This window comes from Ursus americanus, chromosome 7 (assembly GCF_024610735.1).
Source record: "Ursus americanus isolate L20-20 chromosome 7, mUrsAme1.1.p, whole genome shotgun sequence".
Classification (NCBI taxonomy): Eukaryota; Metazoa; Chordata; class Mammalia; order Carnivora; family Ursidae; genus Ursus; species Ursus americanus.
In genome coordinates, this window is record NC_142133.1 from 68092022 (window position 1) to 68112859 (window position 20838).

The following is a 20838-nucleotide window of genomic DNA, read 5'->3' on the forward strand; positions in this document are numbered from 1 at the left end:
AGACGGACAGAATGGTTAGAGCTGGGGGTAGGGGAAGGGGAACAACCAAGGACTTCCGCCACAGACAGCCAGCAGCCATGACCTGGGACCTGGCCCGGGGCGGGGCCCTCCTGCCACATGGAACACGGGGTCAGAGGTCAGAGTGGCCTGCGTGTAGAGTGTGCATCGGGCTTGTGAACTGGGGGGGAGCAGGGGAGGGACACAAATATATAAATATGTTCATATCTGGTGTCTACAGAAATACGAAACCATTGCAAAGGCTCCTAAGGCCTGGCAGCCGCGCCCTAAAGCTGGACCTGGAAGGAAACAGATAAGATGAAGCAAAAATCACACCGATACAGACGTGACCAGGAGGAAAGACACCCAGAGCGTTAAGAGTCAGGAGGCAGGTTTTTCAGAGGTGATTGGCTTGGCACCCCATCTCGGCCACTCTGACCAGTCCTGCTTCCTGCACGGAGCCTGGTCCTGCCCGAGGCTGGGCCATGAACTCTGCCATCTCTCCACCCCTGAGGCGGCCAGGGGCAAGACTCTCGTGACTGGTCCCTTGGGCGCCCCTGTGACTGGCAGAGGGGGTGTGAGGTGTCCAGTAGCTACAACCCCCGAGAGAGGCTGACTCCTGTGTGGGCGGGGAGCTAGAGGACCTGCGTGCCCCTGTCCTGCCACCGACAGGCGGGCCACCTTGCCCCTCTGGCCCTCAGGCTCCTCTTCTGCAAAACAAGAGGATTGAACTGGATGAAGTCTCAAGTCCCATGGAGAGTTTATGTGACAGAGGCTGGAAAACACCTTGCCCAGGAAACTCTGCTTTACCCCACAGAACCTGAAATGTCCCCATGAGAGCAACATTCTCTGCAGTCTGGCCACCAACAGCTTTTAAGGCACCAATATGATGGGGCAGGGAACAGAGGAAGCTGTGACTTCATTCAGGGCTCCCCACCCCACAGAATGGCTCATGTCACCGAGGCCTGCAGGGGCCTGCCTCCAGGCTTGGAGGGAAAGCTGAGAGGGAGCAGTGCTGGCTAAGCCGAGGGTCTGAGCAGAGCCCCTCTCAAACCTGTAGACATACAGGGTGTGTGTGACTATTCAAGTGACTTAACACACCGAGTCCTCTGCTGTCGGGATAGAGTTTCATGCCTGGGTAACTTTGTTAAGTGTAAAAATAGTTCATTATGTGATCGCTTGAAAGCACAGAATTCTAACACCCCAGGCCTCAGGGGCCATCTGGTCAACCTCTTACTCTGGCTTTGCAGTCTCTGCCTTCTTTCCTACGTGCTGCTGCCTGGCCTTTCCTCCTCCCGCCCTCATGCTCTGTGGAGGTCCTGCTGGGCCACAGCCAGGGCAGGGCTCATGGGGCCAAAGTTGGACTGTTCACATCCTCCCAAGGCCTCCCAGCCACTGCAGCCTCCACCTCGGGCCGGCCTTCCCGTCCACCTACGGTTCTTCAGCAGAGGAGACCCAGCTCAGTGAAGAGCTGGGGTGGACTTCAGCTGTGCACACACACACACGCGCATGCACACACACACACACTGGACTGCACGTGACACATGACCCTGAGAACCCCCAGCATCACCCTGTGGGGAGGGGTGTTAGGCAGATGGAAGGCCAGGGGAGCCCACGGCCCTGAGTGTGGAGTCTGATGGGACATGTGTGGCTGTGCTTGTGGGAGATGCTTGTCCTGCCCAGAGTCTGGGCCCGGGAGAGGGTCCTGCATGGCCAAGGAGTGCAGGGACAACATGAGGAGGCACATGGGGTGTCGACCATCACAGGTGCTGTCCAGGGTTGGTGAGGACCACTGTCCCTATGGTGCACAGCTGTAGCTGCTCCTTCAGGACCCCTGTGAGAGCTGCCCAGGGAAAGCTGGGGGCTGCTGGGCAAAGGACATTCAGGAAGTGGGTGGAGGCCCCTGGAGCCAGATGCCACGCTGTGGGCAGAATGGCCATTCATTCCCCTTGGTTATGGAGGAATACTTGGGAACGTGATGGAGGCTTTGCTGGGTGGCCGAGGTCAAGATCTGTAGGTGGTGAGGCCTCGTGTAGCTCATTTGCACACACGTGTTCAGTGTCCACACGGCTGTGGGGCCGAGGGAGGCTGGTGGTGACTCTCCATCGCTGACCATCGGATGGTCTTGGGACTGGGCCTCAGTGATCCTTAGGTCTCTTCCCTATGAGCAGGGATCCCCTGGGAGGCACTGCCCATGATGGGTGGCCCTCGTCACGGATGGGGAGCTGTGTCCTCCACAGATGACTTTTCTGTCCCTGTCCTAAGCTGGCTCTTGGGGTCCAAGCATCCTGTTCCAATTAGCAGCAAGGAGCACTGGGAGCTGCTGGGCGGTCTGGGTCCTGACATGATCTTGGAGGTGGAGCAGGGCAGGAATGGGCAGTGACAGCCTTGTCAGGTTGGGCCATGAACCTAACACTGGGGGTGGGAGTGTGGGGCAGGCTGGTGCTGCCCAGCCCACACAGGACCTGTGGGTTCTGTCAGAAGACCAAAACTCCCCCGCTCACCTTCTCACAGGGTATGGGACACAGCCTCTGCTTGGCAGGCCTGGGTCTGTGCGTGTGCCAAGAATGCCTCATCACCAATATTATACCATTTGAGATCCCACCATGCGCAATTTGCTCACCTGGACAGGAATTGCCTTCTCTAGACTTTAGTCCCTCATCTACCCCTCACGCACCTCAGTGATCAGATGCTTTCATTTTGTAAGTTTGATCTGGAAAAATGGCAGGGGGGGGGCGGGGAACCATGGGGCAGTGGGGGGTGGGAGGCAGTCACGGAGAGGGTGGGGAATATGGATGGCATCCTGACCCGCTCAGGAGGATGACCCCACTCTTCTGATGTGATTTCCACCCTGCTGCATGCATAGGAGCTCAGGCATGTCGCCAGCCCCAGGGCTCAAGCACGAGCCTCACTCGGTCCTGAGGACTTTCACAGTCAGGCAGCCCTGGCCCACCCGTGGTGATGCGGTGGTGGGTCTGCCTCGCCTTGCTCTTCTGGCCTTCGAGATAGGTGAGTCTCTCTTTTTATTATCTAGTCTTCCAGCCACACTTATGTCTTCTATCAGGAAAGGGGGGCAGAGCGCCCCCCTAAACGCCCAGCTTCATAGGGAAGGAGGGCAAAGGCTTGCCTATTGTGTGAAGTCTGTTGGGCAACCCTACAACCAAGATCTGTGCCGCTCAATCAGGTAGATCCGGTCGCTTCCCCAGGAGAGACTGATGGAGGGAGAAGCCCACAGCCTACACGTGGGGCTTGTGAAAATCAACTTGGACAAATCAATGTGTCCATCTATTTTCATTCACTATAAAAAGAGAATAGAGTTCAAATGTGTCATTGGCTCCAACAGACTTGGTGGGATGAGGGTTTCGGCTGGAAGGTAGAATGCCGGGTCTTTGTCCCGTTTGGTGTGATGAGGGGGCAGCTCTTCTCTGGGGTGTGACATTTTCTCCCACACCCAGGCTTGGGGGCCATGTTCAGAAGTGTGGGCAGGGAGGGCAGCACCACTGCTCTCTCTAAAGGACAACCTGTCCTCTCTGACGGGGCCTGCAGCCCGCCTAGCCAGGGAGGGTAGCCAACACTTCCCGTGGCACTGGCCATCTCTGAGGGCTCCTTGGCTCCTGGGGACAAGTGAAGGGACTTCTTCATGGCCTCCCCAAAAAGTCCAGGGCAGACCGAGGTCCTGCGCAGCGGGGTTGAGAAGTGACTCTGGACTTGGGAGGCTGTAAGCCCAGAACACCCCTAGCTCTAGTCTGCTCAAATTGTCCTTCCTCCTTGAAGCCCCGGGCTCAGCCCCCTCAGTCGTGCTGGGGTCCCCCTCCAGCCTGGAGGCAGGCGAGGTGTGGGGTTGGCACAGCCCCATCCCTCACACCGTCCGAGGACAAAGCCATGGCTCCTCTTGCTGCTGTGCTTTCAGCCTCGGTTGTCACAGGGACTCATGGGGCAGCGCTGGGGTCTCAGCACAGCTCTGTGCCTCCCGATGGCCTCTGGAGCTCCTCCGTGCTCCTCACTCCCGAGGACACGGCCCGCTCCTGGGTACGGGGGCAAGTGGCCGCAGCCTAGCTACCGGCTCCAGGTGGGGACTGGGTCTTCTCTTGGGCAGATCCAGTGGCCAGTCTGCGAGTGTTTCCAACAGATACACAGGGTGCACGTGCGCGCACACACACGCACACACAAGTGCACACACACACGCACAAGTGCACACACACACACGCACACACAAGCACACACACACACACACACGCACACACGCACACACACTCTGCATCCTTTTTCCTTGCCTATCTGTCCACACTATCAACCCTGAGTTTCACTTTCTTTCCGTGTAGACTTCATGCACAAATAAAGACTACCTTTTTGTTCTTCTCTGGGTTAGCAAACGGATGGTAAGAGCATGAGCTTTGGGGTCAGACCTCAATTCCCGTCCCAGACCTACTAGTTACTTAAAATCCTCTGGGCCTCAATTTCTTCATCTGTAAAGTGGGGACACTAATGGTACCTGCTTCTGAGGGCTAGTGGGAGGATTTTCAGGATGACATTAGACATTTCTACAAGTCTCCTTGTGGGCTGGGTCTTGACCCCATCAGGGGAGAAAGACAAGAGTTTGAAATGAAATAAGGGAAGACCATCGAGAGATGTGGCTGTTGCAGTCACAGCAAAGGTACACACACATGTGAGGACAGAGCGTGTGGACCGAATGGGGGTCAGCCTGGGGCCTGGCGAACAGGGGCTCTGGGCAGGACATCTGCCTGGCCCCAGGGCTCCTGGGCAGCTGAGCTGGTCAGGAGAGGGCACTGTGAGACCCGGCTCTCCCGCTCACGGCCTGACTGTCATCCTTGTGAAAAACACATCTGACCACGACACCTCCAGGCTGAAAGCAAAGCCCCGCGGGCCGGCTCCGGCCTCCTGCGCTGGCTTCATTCGCTCCCTCACCACCTTGCGCCTGGCCCAGCAGCCACACGGAATCACGTGCTGGGCCTTGACACCACTGCCGTCCCTGAACTCCCCACTTCCCACAGTCAGGCGCTCTCCCTAGGGGCCTCTAAACCCTTTTCTGTGTTTAGTCTGCTCTCCCGCTCCTACTTCTTTACGGTTCCCCCCATCAGGCCGTGGGCTTCCTCAGGACAGAGACCCATCTCATCACAGTGTTTCCTGTGAGAGGGGCTGCTGCTTGTCTGCTGAGTGAAAAGGACCGAATGACTTGGTTTCCCCACATCTGTTCTGTGGTGCCAGGTGAGGGTGTCCACACCTGGGCTGTGGCTGGGGGCTGGGACAGGGTTCTCACCGGGGCTGGAGTGGTGAGCACATGACCGGCCCCAGAACGGAGGTGGGCAGGAGTCCAGCCTGAGCCCCCAGGTCTGCGGGTCCTGGGACAGCAGAGAATAGTGGGTCACCTGCCCCGACAGTGCTCACTGAGGCCCTCACGAAAGGAAGGACCAAGACACAGACTGTCCCTCCTCCCTCTGTTTCTTTAGTGCAGCGCTGGAGAGGGAAGCCCCTGCTTCGGGTTCAGCGGGCAGGGCCCTGTCTCTCCTGCAGGGCCATCCTGGCTGCGGCACACTGTCCCCAGGGTCGCAGACCGCAATGACATGGTAACGTCAGCTGCTCCCTGACCACTGAGACAGTGAACTTCTCCAGGATTTTACGTGGCCCAGAAAGGAAATCACCTTTCTGCAGAGTCTGCTTTCCTCCCCACAGGAGGAATCTGTTTGTGGCTATGGGCAGAAATGGTGATGTACGCTAAGGTTAAGGTGAGGGAAGTAAAATTTAAAATGGCTGCAAATGAACATTTTGACCTTTCACCACAGGGGTGCCTCTAGGCTCAGCTTCGGCCTTTCCTCCTCCCTGAATGACCCTCCAATATGCTTCAGGGGTCTCCCCAGACCTCAGACCTCTCTGCGTTCAGATCTATCATCTCTGGCTGCCTCGTAGGCATCTCTACTGGGGCATACTTCAGCCACTAAAACCTGCCAGGCCAGACGCTCAATTCAACCCCCAGCTCTGCCTTGACACTGGTCCTTGGACCCGCCTTCCCCATGGGAAAGCTCTGCAGGACTGGCTGTGACCATCCCCTTACTGCCACCCTGGGATGCTGGAACTGGAAGGAAACCTGGATGTCATTTGAACCAACCTCCTGTTCTACAGATGAAAAAACTTGAGGCCTACAAGACAGGACGTGACTTGCCTGGGGTCATAGGATAAGTGGCAGAGTCGGGTGTAGAACCCAGGTCTCTCAGCTCCCAGGGAGGTGCCCTCTCCCTTCCAGGGACTGCCTCTTAGCTCCAGTGCCCATCATTTCCAGTTAGGGCTACTGAGGCACATCCTATAGTTCTTTCACCTTCATGTGGACATCCCTTTCTCACTGCTCCTGATGGCCTCCACATCCTCAGACCAAGCCCAGGGCCTTAGCCCAGGGGTCGGGCTTGCCCGCCCATCTCACCCCAGCTCACACTCATCTCTGGGAAGGCTATCTTCCCTTTCACACTGCTTATGATGGTCTCTGTCCCAACTTTTCATTTCAGGCAACCCATGCCTTGTCTGGAGTATTCTAGAACATTCCAGAACATTCCTTGTATTCTAGAACATTCCAGGCAACCCACCTCTTGCCTGGAATGTTCTTCCTCCTTCTTTTTTGGCCTAAGAAGCCTTCACTGCTTTGGGTTCCCACCAAGTGGTGTCCTCTGTTGTGTAGGAGAGTTTGGCTTTTCATGTCAGGTCTCTAAACACAGTCAAATGGCTCCTGTGCTCCTCTTGCCCACATCTTTCTAGCCCAGGGCTGGGCCATCACTTAGTACCAACCTGCCCCTGCATCCTGCCCGCTCTGTGCTCTCCAGCTGGTCTGTAGCAGGGACCAAGGCCCTAGGATGCTGGTCACTGCCAGTACCCGAATTTGCCAAGAGTGGCAGCACAAAGACCTCCCTTGGCCTGAAGAAGCCACTGGACGTGCCCCTTTACCCCAGAGCTCATGCCCCTGTCCCCTGTGCTTGGACAGAGAGAACCCAAGCACTGGGGGCGGGAGACCCAAGCTGTCCATGAGACTGGAAGTCACAAAGAGCCTGCCCCTTCCTGCATGGCTGGGGCCAGCGCGGCTGGATGGGGCTTGCACGCCGGGCAGCTCAGCTCTAAGTGAAAGGACACAACAAATTGGAAAGGAGATGCCAGCCAGTGTGCCATCCTGAAACAAAACACAGTCACTCTGGGGTTAGTCGGCAAGTGCAAACACAGCATTGGGAAGCAAGCAGAGGTCCTGTCCTCCCACTCCGAGCCCAGTCCGGCTCAGCGTCCGCCCGGAGAGGCTGCAAGGGCAAAATGAGCAGCGGCATTAATCTGCTGACGGGAGAGACGGGAGCGCTACCCTGGGCCGCCCCAGCTGCTCTCCCTCGCTAAGGAGCTAGAAGGTGGCCCCGACTGCTTTGCGAGGGTATGAAGCAGACAAATTAATAAAAATCAACATAATGGAAAAAAAAAGGATGCTCACGCGCCATTAAAACTCATTCAGGTAGAAATAGCCGGGGCAGAGGGCGGAGGGGAGGGAGCAAAGGCTGAGAGAGACCGTGTTTAGGACACACCTGGTCTGTGCTCAGACAACGCCGGTTTAGGCTCCATGTACGAGTATCAGGGCATGCAGCGTGAGTGAGGATTTGGCTACTAGTCTCTTCTCCCCGGCTCAAGCTGTGGAAAAGCGGCACCGTGGGCGCCTTGTGCTCCTCAGCGGGGGAATGTCTGGTCGATGTGCTTTCCTGGCTTTAAGGTCACTATCGACAGCAGATGGTGGTGCCTGGGACCCTGTGCTGAACCAGTGGGGACAGTGTGCAGGGGTCCCTTAAAGTGGAGTCCACAGTCCTCCTAATCTCAGGGAGGGCTTGTGAGCCACTGAGAACTCGGGATCCTCGGGGCAGGGCAGGGGTGTTGTCTACTGCTGGCAGAGGCCCCTGGTGGCCAGCAAAGCTGCATGGGGTGGGCTGGGGGCCGTGGCTGCTCTGAGGCTGTGTGTGAGAGGGCACTTGGGAGGAGGGTGGGGGGAGGAGAGATGGCTACTGGCTCTGTGACAGGGAGTCACGCTTCAGGAACCTGCAAGAGAGGGGAGGAGAAAAGCGACACAAAAGCGTCCTACAAAGGAACAGACCCGACCACAGCTGGAAGGAAGGCAAACCTTTGAATCAGGTCCTTGAAATACAAGCTGCAGGAAGCTAGAACATTTTGGTGGACTTCAAACTCTCTGCCTTCCACAGCAATTTTCAGGTCTGTAAACGCTTTCGCTCTGCGCTGCTGGTTCAATTCCTTCAACATTTCTGCAGAACAGAGAAGACAGACAGGGCCAGGTTCCCATTAAGAGGTTTTTTTTTTTTTAAATAAAATGTTTTCTTTCAAGAAGTAGAGAAATAGGAAAATACTTGATACTGTTTCTTGGCAAGACTGGCTCAACACTGACAGTCAAAAGAAGTCACAAACAATGCGTAAACAAGCAGCAACTGGGAGGGGCTACAGAACCAAAGGAGTAACAACTTTCGAAAGCAAACCCCCCCCAAAACCAAAAAATACCAAGCAAACAAACAAACCAAACCCCCCCCCCAAACCAAAACAATACAAAAAAATATTATCAAACCCAGAAATTGAAAGGCTGGGGGAAAAGATTCCCATACTGACAATTGGAAACATAGAGAATACAGTATCACAGACAACTCAAAACTGTTGTAAAACTACAGAACGAGTTCTCCAAATGCCAATGAGTGCTGATGTGTTGGATACCAAGTAAAGCATGGCATTGTGATGTAAGATGGGCTGGATATGGCTCAAAGGAATAAAAACCACAAAACCTGAAAAAACAGCGTCCCTTATGTTAGACACTCAAGCCATAGCATGGGGTGAGCTTCCTAGAGAGGGGTCCCAAGGAAGGAGGGGGTGGAATGGGGGCGTGCAGGCACTTCCGTCCATTGCACAGTTCCGGCACTGTAGGGGAAGGCTGGTGGGAAGCGGGGACTGGGCGTGCCTCCTCCCATTTCCTTGGGTCATTCTCTCCGGACTCCCACCTTCAGCTGGGGCCTCAGCATGGGAAAGCCTGGCTTGCAGCCCCAGCAGGTCCCAGGAAGTGGCCCCTGGGGCCTTCCCACCCCGATGCACACCTACCTTTGCCTGGTGTCTTGGCCACCTGTGGCCGGCACAGAGTGTCCCACGCCCGTGGGCTCTAAACCTGGGGATGTCTCCTAGACCCACCTCAAGGCTTGGAAAGGGGAAGGAGGAGAGCCTGACAGCTACCCTGATTTGCTGATATAAACTCTCATTTGTGAAAGTTAGGGCCTTCCGATGACCAATGCTCCCACTAGCCTCGCCTTGCCTGCCTGCCCCCCGGGCCCTCTAGTTGCTGGTTGCTGGACATCAGAGGCCCAGATTCTTCGGCCAGAATGACCTAGACTGTTGTCAGGCAGGGTTATGTCCTTTGGCAGGTGAATGGGGGAGGGGGGTCTGCAGAACTGAGCCCCCCACCATCACTCTGAGCCCTCCAGGTCTATGCGGCACCTGGGCTGGTGTTCTGGAATTACTCTCCAGCATGCCCTGCTCCAGCCTGACCTGTCACCTCTGTCCACATGGGCTGATACTGGCTGCCTGTCGAGATTCCCTCCTGAGCCCAGCTCTGCCCCTGACACCTGTATGTCCTCAGACAAGCCCCTGTGCTCTCTGAGCTTCTGTCTCTGCACCCGCAAAATGAAGCTGGAGGCTCCCGCTCTATTCACAGAGCCTGGTGAAAATCGGATGGGCAGGGGCTTGTGGGCTTGGAGGGCGGGCAGGCCGTTCTTTGCGAGGACATACTGGGCTCTGGTTCTGCTGCAGACCAAGGCAGACAGGGAGAAGGGGGTCTGAGTTGTGTTGGCAGAGCTGACTCACTGAGCACACCACCAGCCCCACATGCGGCTGAGCTGAAGTTGCGGCAGGGCACCTGCAAGGGCGTGGGGGGGGGGGGGCGCTGGCTGGGCCTCCGGAAGGCTCCCCATGGGTGTGCTCAGACCTGGAAAAGGAGACCAGCAGGGCCTGAAGCACTAGGTGGAGGGTGTGGAGGGCACCTGTGGGGCAGACAGGGAACAAAGCGACGAGATGGGGTGGCAGACGGGGTCAGACCGCGAGAGCCTTGCAAGGGGGCTCCAGCTGTCTTGTGGGCACCAGGGAACCAGAGATTCTGTTCAGGGAAGTGACAGGCTTGGACCTGGGTGCCAGACAAATCACTCTGGCCACCCCATTAGAGGTGGGACAGGGAGGAACGGTGGAGGCTGGAGGCTGGAGGCCAGGTGGGAGGTGGGGGAGCACAGGGCGTCAGAGCCAGGCCTGGGGGAGAACCTCAACTCTGCCTCCTGTCAGCTGTGTGACCTTGGGAAAGTGTCCCTGAAGCCTCAGTTTCTCCTTTTTTGAAGTTAAATGAGCTAGCCCATGGTAAACTGTTAGCCGTGGGCCTCAACAGGTGGCAGGAGTGATGTCATTGTCGGTGGTGATGGCTCCATGATCTAAGTGAGAAGGGACAAAGGCCTGAGTGATAATGGTGACGAGAACAGAGAAAGACAGGATTTAGGCTGGGAAACTGCGGCCCTCAGTGCTGGAGGGAACGTGGAGGCCGGCAGGTGCGAGAACCACTACCAGGTTTCTGGAGAGACGCCAGGAAGGGAGGGGGTGGTGAGTTCAGTTTGGGGTTGGGGTTCAGGCCTACGGGACGCGTCAGGGAGAGGTGCAGGGGGCGGTGGTGGGGGCCTGGGCAGGAGGCGAAGCAGTGGGACCTGCAGCCTAGGCGCGGGGCTCGGGCGGGGCTACGGCGAGGTCGGAGAGCCCACAGGGTCGGGCTGGGTTAAGGCTGACCTGCTCGCTAAGCTCACACAGCAGCTCCAAGAGGAGTGACCAGCTGAATTCGTTCCTGAAACAGGAGCCAGGTGGTGATGTCAGCTTTTTGAGTGAAGTCATGTGGGGGTTAAAGAGTTCTGGGCTGGAATTCCAAAGACCTGGATCCTGGTTCTCGTTCCAGCTTTGCCACTAATTGGCTATGTGACCCTGGGCAAGTTGCCCCAGCTTTAGGTGCTCAATCCCTTCAAGCACCAAGAGGCACCTGCTCTGGGGGCTGTCAGCTGTCACGCTGCAGTGAGTGACGGATGCAGCCCCGCATGCCTGCTGAGTTAACCATGCCCGGGGGGCCAGGAAAACACAGTGGTTACAAAATACCACTCCTCCTGGGCCCAAAGCATTCTGATTGTTTTTGAAAGCTCTGACTTCCAACCAAGGTCCTAGCAAATATTACACTGGCAGCCCCAGCCCCGCCGTGCTGCCTGCTGCCCTGGGAATTCTGGCCGGATCTGGGAGGTGCTTGGAGATCCAGGTCACCATCTAAATGCAAGCGCTTTCTACTCTCACTTTGCGGAAATCTGGATTTAATAGCTGGGCAGGATTACTCAGTTCCGGAAAAAATTTTCAATTTATGAAAGTGCTCACCAGGGGATTCCTTTTCACAGCAGGGCCCCAAGTGCATTCAAAGTATCGATCAGGCGGCATGTGCTTATTGCTGCCGGCTGAGCGCCCAGCCGGAGAGAGCCCACGTTTTGGGACAACACGACCCAGGACCATGGGAGGAAGCCAGCACCGGCTCCAGGCACAAGGTGCCCTCCTGCCTAGCCCCTGTGTCGGCTGAGGACAACCACTTACTGTGTGAGGGGCTCGGAGGAATGTGGGGTCCTGGGGAAGGTTTCCAACCACCATGCTGTGCCCAGTTTGGGCAGTTTGCGGTGTCGGGGCAGAGCCTGGCCGAGGCTGGGCCTTCGGGGTAGCACCCCAACAGCACCCCAGCAACCCTGCAGAATCTGGCTGCTTCAGGCTTGTGGAGGAAGGGGGTTTTGGGTGGGGAGCCCCACCTGTGTCTGCAGGACCCCTCACCCTTGCCTGGCCACACAGCGGCTGCCCTTTGCTCTTGGCCTTGCCCCTCAGTGGGGAACTCTGCTGCTCAGACTACTGGGCTGAAAGCTCAGGTCCAGGTCACTGAATCTCCCCTCTGATTCCTCTCCTTCCCCTCCGAAGCCCGCCTCTTTTACTGCCTAGAAATCTCTGCTGCCCATTCTCGCCTGGCCTCAGGAACACCTGGGCTCTGTCTGAGCCATCACCCTCTTTCACCTGAGTCAGGGCAAGAGACTCTGAGGACGTCTGGCTGTTTCCCGCCCTAAGCCATCAAGCATCTCTGCTTAAATAAACCTTTCAAGGCCGAGCAGGAGGAGCCAGTCTCCCCCACTCCCTGCTGAAGCCTCCCAGTACCCCAGGCACGTCCCCTCCCAACCTTCACCCTTCTCGCTGCCCTCTGCCCCACTCTTCCTTCCTTCTTCTTCTGACTAATTACCATTTTGTCCTGCAATACCAGTTCAGGTGTTCCTGTGTCCCTAGCCTCTGCCTTCTTTCCCCTCCTCCCCCCACACCCCTGGCCATTCACCCTCCTCCACGCCCCTACAGCATCCGCGCTTACTTCTTTACTGCACACTCTGCATCGTAATTACTTATTTACGTGTATGTCTCCTGCACTTGACTGTGATTTATTTATATTTCTATCTTCAACATCTAGCACAGGGCCTAGCATATATTCAGCTGGTGTGGTAGATGACAAAAATTCTTTGTCTCCCCTCCCATCAAGGTGTGGAGTTCATTTCCCCACCCTCTGAATCTTCACTGCTCTTGTGACTTGCTTTGACCACGGAACGTGGTTGAAAGGACACTGAGGGTGAGCCACAGCCTCAAGAAAATTTGCTTGCTTTTGCTCACTCTCTTGGGACCCTTGCCCCTACCACCCTAGGAACAAGCCTGAGCGAGTCTTCTGGAGGGTAAGAGGCCACGTGGAGCAGAGATGAGCCATTCACACCGGCCTGCCCCCACCAATATTGGCTGAGCCTGACCTAGATCAGCGGAGCCCAGTCCAGAGTGCAGACCAGAATCATAATCTGAATCAGTGGTGGTTGTCTTAAGCCACTAAATCTTAGAGTTGTGTGCTATGCAGCAAGAGCTAACTGATACAGAAAGTACAAATAAATGACAGGGCTCAAGTGCTCGTGAAACTTCCCCTCCGTCAGGGTCTCCTTTATGGGTAGTGTTTGAAGCTAATTTTTTTTTAATTGCGGTAAAATTTAGCATCGTAACTATTTTGAAGTGTACAGTTCAGTAGTGTTAAGCGCATTTACAGCGTTCTGTGCTCAATCCCTAGAATACTTCATCTTGCAAACCTGAAACTCTGTACCCATTAAACAACAGCTTCCCATCCCCTCCTCCCCAGCTCTTGGCCGTGACCCTTCTACTTTCTGTCTCTATGAATCTGACCATTCTAGGTACCTCATGCAAGTGGAATCATGCAGTATTTGTCTTCTCGTGGCGAGCTTATTTAACTTAGTATAACATGCTCAAGGTTCATCCGTGTTGGAGCATGTGTCAGAAAGTTCTTCCTTTTTAAAGCTGAATGCAATTCTGTTACGCGGATGCCCCACAGTCTGTTTACCTACTCACTTGTGCATGGACCCTCGGGTTGCTTCCACCTCCGGCTACTGTGAACAGTGCTGCCGTGAGGCCAATTCTTGACATCTCTGTGATGGACATCTCTAAATACGCCATCTCAAAACCCCATCGTAAGTGGCAGGGTAACCTGGCTCTGCGGACCCAGCAGCAAGTGGCATCTGAGAGAAAGAGGACACTGGGGAGGGTCGGCCTGGACCCGGGTGCTTTGTTTAGAGAAGAGGGAGGCCACAAACAGAACCAAGCCCGGAGACGACGTCGCAGCCAAACTTTGGCATATTTTTCACCAAACGACACGAGTTATTTGTCAGAGACTAATGGGCTCACTCCAGCTGGACTAGGAGGGCTGTCTGAGGTGGTAATAAAGAGGAAGAGATGTCAAATATTAAAAGGCGACGCATTTCAGTGGCTTTGCAGCAGAGAAGTCCATTAAATCAGAGCCCCGAGAAAGGTTGTACAGCCGAATAATTTTTTTCAGAGCTTAAGAAAGAACCCAGCTAGGTGATAAATGCTCCTGATTCCGATGGTATTTATGACACATATGTGATAAAGGACTTGAAAAAATTATGAACTCAGAGCAGTTGTGAAATATACTGAGAACGCCCAGCAAAGACTGTGTCATGCATACCCAGAGGATAATTCATCCAGGAGTGGAGGAGGCTGGCGTGTGCAGACACTGTGGGGACAAATGGTGACTTTCCACAAACAGAGCTTCCTGCGGCTGCTGCTGCTGTAGTCAGGCCACAGACGGTCAGGGACAGGCTCCCACGCTGAACGCTGCCCTTCCTCCTCCCCTCCTCCCTGACTGATCAGATAGACACATCCCCTTTTCCAAAGAACAGCTCAGAATCGACCTGGAGTGCCAGCTGGGCCCTAGCTTCTAGGTAAGACAGAATAAAACTACCTGCAGACCGCATGCCCAGCCTGAGTTGGGAGGGGAGGTCCTCTACTGGGAAGTCATACCAGCCCCCACCCAAGGGCCTGACAGCCTCAAACAGGCAAGCCCTCCCTGGACACGTGTCCTTCTAGAGAAGGGAAGCGTGAAAGGCTCAGACTTCTTGCCTGACTTAGAGTTTTAGTGAGGAGACCTTCTGGTTGTCCTGTTGTCCAAACGGAAATTCCTACCATTTATCTGAAAGGGAAAAAAGCCCTAAGGACAGTCACCACCTCTCACCAGCCTGCGTTTTCTAAGTTGTTCAATGCTGGGTGACAAGACCTATTTCTCAGGCAGTGAAATTTGGCATTGAAGGGCCTTTCTGTCCCTACAGCCCCTGCCTCAGGACTACACACTAGGGTATGCTTGGTATGCATTTGCTGGGCAGAACTGAGGGTTACCTTCCAGTGGGAACATTCTGAGACCCTCTAAGATGATAAAAAAGTCATGAAAATTTTTCTCCTTAAAATTAAAAAAAAAAAATCCTCATAAAACTGCAGAGGTAGGGGCAGACTGTTGGCTGGGCAGGGAAGGCCAGCAGGCCAACCCCGAAACTGCAGTCGGAGGGAAGGGCCCTGGCTAGGTGGACACTGGCAGCTGTTAGTCCTTCCTGCCCCCAGAAAGGTCGCCTCCACCCAGCTCCTTCCCCTGCTTTGAGGATGAAGGCTGAGGGGTGACTGCCACACTCTGAACATGAGCAGATGAAAATATCATGGAGGTCAGGGCTAGGAGACCTGGCGGCAAGTCTGGGGCTTAGGAGAGTTGGCAGTGTGCAGACAGCTCTGCAGGAGCTGGGACTCCTGGCTGACGTGTCGGAGCCAGGGTGGGGGGATATGCAGTGAATTAGGCATCCTGGCAAGTCAAGTCAGGACACTGGAGAGTTCTGTGGGGACCAGCCTGAAGATGGGGTCTGCAAGTGCCAGGGAGGCCACAGCAGATGCTCTGGAAGCAGCTAGGAGGTCAGGGGTTTGGAGGGAAGGTGACCGGACAGTCCCGCTGTGAGGCAGGAGGCCGCCCCACCACCTAGAACTTGCACCAGGGAGGTGGGGGCTCTGTGGGGCCTTGGTCCTCAGGACCAGGGGAGGATGAGACTCTGTCCCCAGGGAAAGAACTGATTCTATTGTCTGGGGTGGGGATGGGGAGCTCGCCCCTCCCCCTCTGCCTCTGTGAAGCTATGTTCTGTCTCTAGCATATTTAGAGACACTGCTTCTTTTCCACTGGGGGGTAGATTTGTGGAAGGTGGGCGGTCGTTCTCGGCTGGAGGGACTAGAGAGTCCAGAGGCCAGGGCAGATAGTTGGGCCACGTGAGAGAACTAAGTTCAGCACCTTGGGGAGCTCTAAGCACCCCAGGGCCAGGGTGGAAAGTGGGGAGGGCTCTAGAGAGGTTGGGGTACTAAGTCGGCAGCTGAGTAAGGCCAAGGCACGGGCATCCCCTTTGCGAGGCAGACTCTGGGAGCTCCAAATGCCTTGCGTCTGTCTGACCCACTTGTTCCTCATTAAACAGCTGGGCTGGGCATGAGGGTGGGCTGGGGATCCGTTTGCAGACTGGGGAGCTTACGGTTTAACAGGCGACACACTAAATGACTGTGGTGCCAAGTGAGGGGAGTTTAGTGGGGCAAGCACTGGGTAGAGGAGGCTCAGAGGAGGGGCCACTGGCTGGCTTGGTGGAGGCTTGTGTGTGTGTGGCGGGGGACAGTGAAGAAAACACTGGAAAGATGTGTAGCAGCTCACCAGGTGGGCTGGAGGGGCCAGGTGTGAACCGTATGCGTGTGTGTGTGTAAGCATGTGTGCATGACCATATGGTGTGTGTGAACATGTGGCTGTGTATGAGCATGTCTGTACATGTACGAGCGTGTGTGTGTGTGGGTGGTGTCAGAGGCAGGCCCATATTCGATTGTGAAAGAAACAAACCCACTGTAGTCTTTAACCCAAGGAGAGTGGGGGCCATTGGTGAATTTTATGAGATAGGGTGAGAGGGTCAGGTTTGTCTCTTACACTCAAAATGTCTGCTCAGAATCAACCATCAGTGCCCTCACCCCTACGCCCCCACACTCTGCCCCACCCCTGGCCTTTCCCCACCATTGGGCACTTCCTTTCTGCTATTCCAACCCATTCTGATGCCCCTCCTCCGAATTTACCCGGTACAGGGCACTGGGCCCAGAGCTGGGGTTGGGGTGGGGGCTGCAGGGGGGAGGGGCATAGATGATGAGCAAGACAGTCCCCGTCCCAGGGGAAAGTATAGCTCAGTGGGGACACAAGTGCTATATCAATGGTCAGTGGTGGTGCTCAAGGCCTTTTGAGAAGGGAGGGACGAGGGGCCTGGGGAGGGAGGGTTGGGGTGGGATGACCCGGAAGTGCAGGGGGTATCATGGGTGGAGAATCAAATGCACATAACAAGGGGTGTTCTTCTTAATTTACTAGTTCATAGTCAAATACACATTTACGGAGGACCTACTATGTGTCAGGACCTGGACTATGAATACAAAACCAGTTTCCGTCCTCAAGGGGCTCACAGTCTGATGGGGGAGGTAGATGCTGCAGCGGACAAAGGTCAGCTGGGTTGCTTGGCCCTGGAACCCCATTCTATTGGGGAGAACTCCAAGATGGGCAGGGAACTGGGCCTGTGGAGTGAGTCTGGAGGAGGCAACTTCCTGGCAGCTGGCCCGTAGCCACGAGACCTGGGCTCAGCTGGTCTGAGGACGTCCTGGGGTGGAGAGCAGAGCTGGTGATGACTACAGCGGTTGTGGTGAACCGGGGGAGCTGACCGCTCAGTGGTGCTTGAGCAACCCCGGGGGCGGGGGTGGGGTGACGGTGCCAGTGGGTACTGACTCTGTGATGGATCAATCCCCAGCCTCAAATAAATTCCTGTTCTGTTGAACTGTCAGAGCTGTAGTCTTTGGTTGGCGTCACATGACCCTGCATGTGTTATACTGTGTCACATGCAGGCTTATGATAAACACCCCTTGTAGCAGAACCCGCCTGGGGCACTGGGGGGGAGCACTGGGGGAGCACAGGGGGCAAGTGGAGGAGGGAAGGCCCACAGGGATGCGGGACCTGGCTGGGTCTTGGGAGGTGAGTGGGACTTGTTAACGGTGCTAACTTTTGTTAGCAGTTGGCCTATGCAAAGGCCCAAGTTGCACATCAGCACACTGCCTGCATGAGCAGTGGGCAGTTGAGTAGGGCTGGAGTGGGGGTGGGCGGGTGGCACTGAGGCTGGAGAGCCTGCAAAGGTCCCCGTGACGGGTTTGTGTTAGGAAATGTTGATTGTGGGTCTGGAAGGAAAATTGAGAAAAGTCACCCAGGTCACCTGGGGTATACAGGGGTGGGATGGATAGAGGGCAAATGTCTGGAGAAAGACAGACCCTGCCACGAGGGGCTGCTGCTGGGGGGGTGGGCCATGAGGATGAGGCCTGGCCCTTAGCCTGGAAAACAGTGGAAGGAGCCCTTCCACTGCAGAACCCCCAGGTCTTTTAGAGTCCGTGCAGGGCTGGGGCCGAGGGAACGATTTTCTGAGTGTTGTTCCCGTCTTCAGCCCCCCAGGGCAGGCTACCTCCCTGCAGGGCCCGGGGCATGGCATTCAGGAGCCAGGTGCTGGTTGCTGCCTCTCTTTGCTTCCGCGTCATGCATGTGCCCCTCAAACTGATGGGTCCCCACGCTTTGCATCGTAGGCTGTGAGTACAGAGGCCTTGCTACGACGAGCAGCCACCAGCCTGTGGTCTATCCTTGGCTGTTACCATTTTATAGCTTTCTATTTTACCACTCACTATTTTTGGGGCAAGACGTCAGATTTCCAAATACACACGAGAATCTGTAGCTGGCCCCTGCCAGAGAACTGAATAAAGATGTGTGCTGAGTGGAGCAGTACTGAATGTGCCCCCAGCTAGGTATAAACTCTAGACGTCTTTGACCGGAAGACAGAGCTCAGTGAAGGCAGCTGGGGGACTGACAGTCGCCACCACACCCTGCAACCCAGCCCAGCCCCCAGGTGGAGAGGATGGGGATCTAGGTGACGAGCCTGAAAATTCATCATCAGGAACTCTGCTTTCTTCATCGGGGTCAAAGTGAAGAGTGCTTGCTACCCTCCTTTCCTGGCCAGTGGGCAGAGGGGGGGCAGGGGAGGCCCACAGAGAGCCCTGCTTCCCTCCCTCACTGCCCTGGATTCCCAGAGGGGCTGGGCTCTTCACCCTCAACTGGCCATAACGACCACCCTGTCCTCTTTCCATCCAGAAGCTCTGGCTGACCTGCCTTCCACCTGGATCCTAAGAAGCCTAGGTGAGACAGCAGTCTGTGTGGGTAGCAAAGGCGCTGGCTGGGGAAGAGGCCGAGGACCCCAAAGCTTCTTCACCCATCACCCCAGACCCAGGAAAATAGAAGAGCAACAAGAACCCAGAGAAGGAAATGATATCTCAAATAAAGAGCGAAAATCCCAACAGCCAGACACAACCTCAAAGCTTCAATTCTCATGTGCGATGTTCCATAGAACCTTGCTTTGTTGCAAGCATCCTGAAGTCTTAAGCCCTAAAGGTCCAGCCAGCGAGGGCTTTGGTAAAGTCAGCCACCTGTCCCAGGAAGATGGATGGCACAGTGAGGTGGTGGCGGGAGGTGCTGGGGAGGAGAAGATGGGGCACAGGCAGGAGAGATATACAAGAAGTGGGGGAAACATGGCCCTCGCCGACCTGCTTTAGCAAAAGCCAGTGTTTCCCAAGAATCCTGAGAGCACAGTCCCAGCAAATAAATCAATAGTTTTAAAGGATTTGCAAGAATTAGTGAACCAGAGCTGGGAGCACGATCAGTTCAGTTACCAGGTGAAGAGGGAAATGAAACGGAAAGCCCAGATGCCAGGGGCTAATGGCAACTCTGAACACTTCGAATCACATCACAGGAGAGGAGAATTCATGGCCAGAGAGGCCCTGGGGTAAGGATGCAGGGGTGGAGAGCGTGCCCCCCTGTGCGTGTATTTGTAGGGGATGGGGACCCCACTTGTGTCTTCTGGGGTGTCTGGGAAGGGGTGTCGCTCTATGGCTGCTTGCCCCTGAGTCTCCATCTGAGTCCACCCCTCCTGCCGGGCCTGGCCAGGGTCAGGTCTGGGGCAGCACCTCGCCTCTTGTCCTTTCAGGGGAGGCGAAAGCCTGGGATCATTTCAGTTTTTCATATTGCTAATGGTCTTGAATGATCATGCAAGCAATCGCCATGATCATTTTAGGAAAATTACCAAAAAAGAAGAAAGTGCCATTTGTCTTCCAGGTGACCAGGTGTCAGCCTCAGGGCCCAGCACAGTCAGCGGGTCAGGGCTGCCTTAAAGCCAGCCAGGTGTCACACCTGCGGAGAAACTAGGGCCACCAGGGAGGAGCCAGCCTCTGGCCCGCGGCTGGTCTCCCTGTCATACTGGCTGGCAGGGTCCTTGGCACCCACCAGCTCGTGGAGGAGGCACCCTAGGCTTGGTCCCAGGAGGTCCCTGGAAGGGTCAACAGGTGGCCTCTTCTGACATGCCCCCCTTCCTGTCTCCTGTTTGCCCACTCAGGCCTCTTCCCTGCTAATCCCTCCCACCGAGGTCTGCGAAGCTTGCCTGGGAGTTCTGTCTCCAGTTAGACTGACAGCTCAACTGAGAGAGGTGTGATTAAGATGCCGCCTTTCATTCCCCGAAATCCCAGAGCCTCACGCAGCCTCTGGGACCCATGGAACCCGTCTTGGGCCGGGGTGGCTCACAGATGCCACCAGCTGGGTCTGCAGTCCTCTGTGATGGCACAGAATCTGAAGGACAGCACTGCCCCGCCCCCCAGCTCCAGCCTCCAGCTCCAGGCCCAGGGGTGGGCAGTGCTGGACCTGACCTGAAAGCTGTCCCTGCCACCTGTGGGCTGTGGCCCTCCTGCCCAGCTCTGTCTTGCTGATAAATAATGGTGTCGATCTGGTGCCACAGCTCCTTTTAGGAACAGAAGCCATCTACGACTCTCCTGTGGGGGCCCACGTTGGCTCCCACTTGGGGTGGGTATTACCTTTGCTCAGTGGAGGTGAGGGTCTCAATTAAATGAGCAGGTCTGGGTGGATAGCTATAGCCCTGACCCCAGGGGGCTGCAACCAGGGCCTGGGGCAGGTAGGGAGAAGGCTTTCCTCAGTACAACTCACCTAGGGCTAGGAAAGGTGTGCACTGCAAACCAAAGGGCTCCCCAAGGCCCCAGGAATGACCCCATATATTCCAGAAAAGGTGGATCCAGGATAGGAGTGGGCTGGGCCACCCTGACTGCCAGCAGAAGCTGCTCTCTCTGCTCCCATCTGCCCCCGGAAGGCTCTGAAACCAACACTTCCCTCCTTGCTCACCTCTGCAGGCCAAGGTACGGCTGTGCCTGTCTCCTGTTAGCAAGGCCTGTATCATCCACCCTGAGCAGCATCTGTCAATGTGGTACGTT

The 20838-nt window shown here is 55.8% G+C and overlaps 1 protein-coding gene across 4 annotated transcripts in view; it reads right to left on the reverse strand.

The window, feature by feature from the left end:
- Window positions 1-20838, reverse strand: part of KLHL29 (kelch like family member 29) — a 300737-nt gene that overhangs the window by 15184 nt on the left and 264715 nt on the right. For all 4 annotated transcript variants that reach the window (XM_045813464.2, XM_087863842.1, XM_045813463.2 and 1 more), the window contains one exon: window positions 8144-8282. In XM_045813464.2, coding sequence (XP_045669420.1) covers window positions 8144-8282 — 139 coding nt within the window. The remainder of the gene's footprint in view (window positions 1-8143; window positions 8283-20838) is intronic.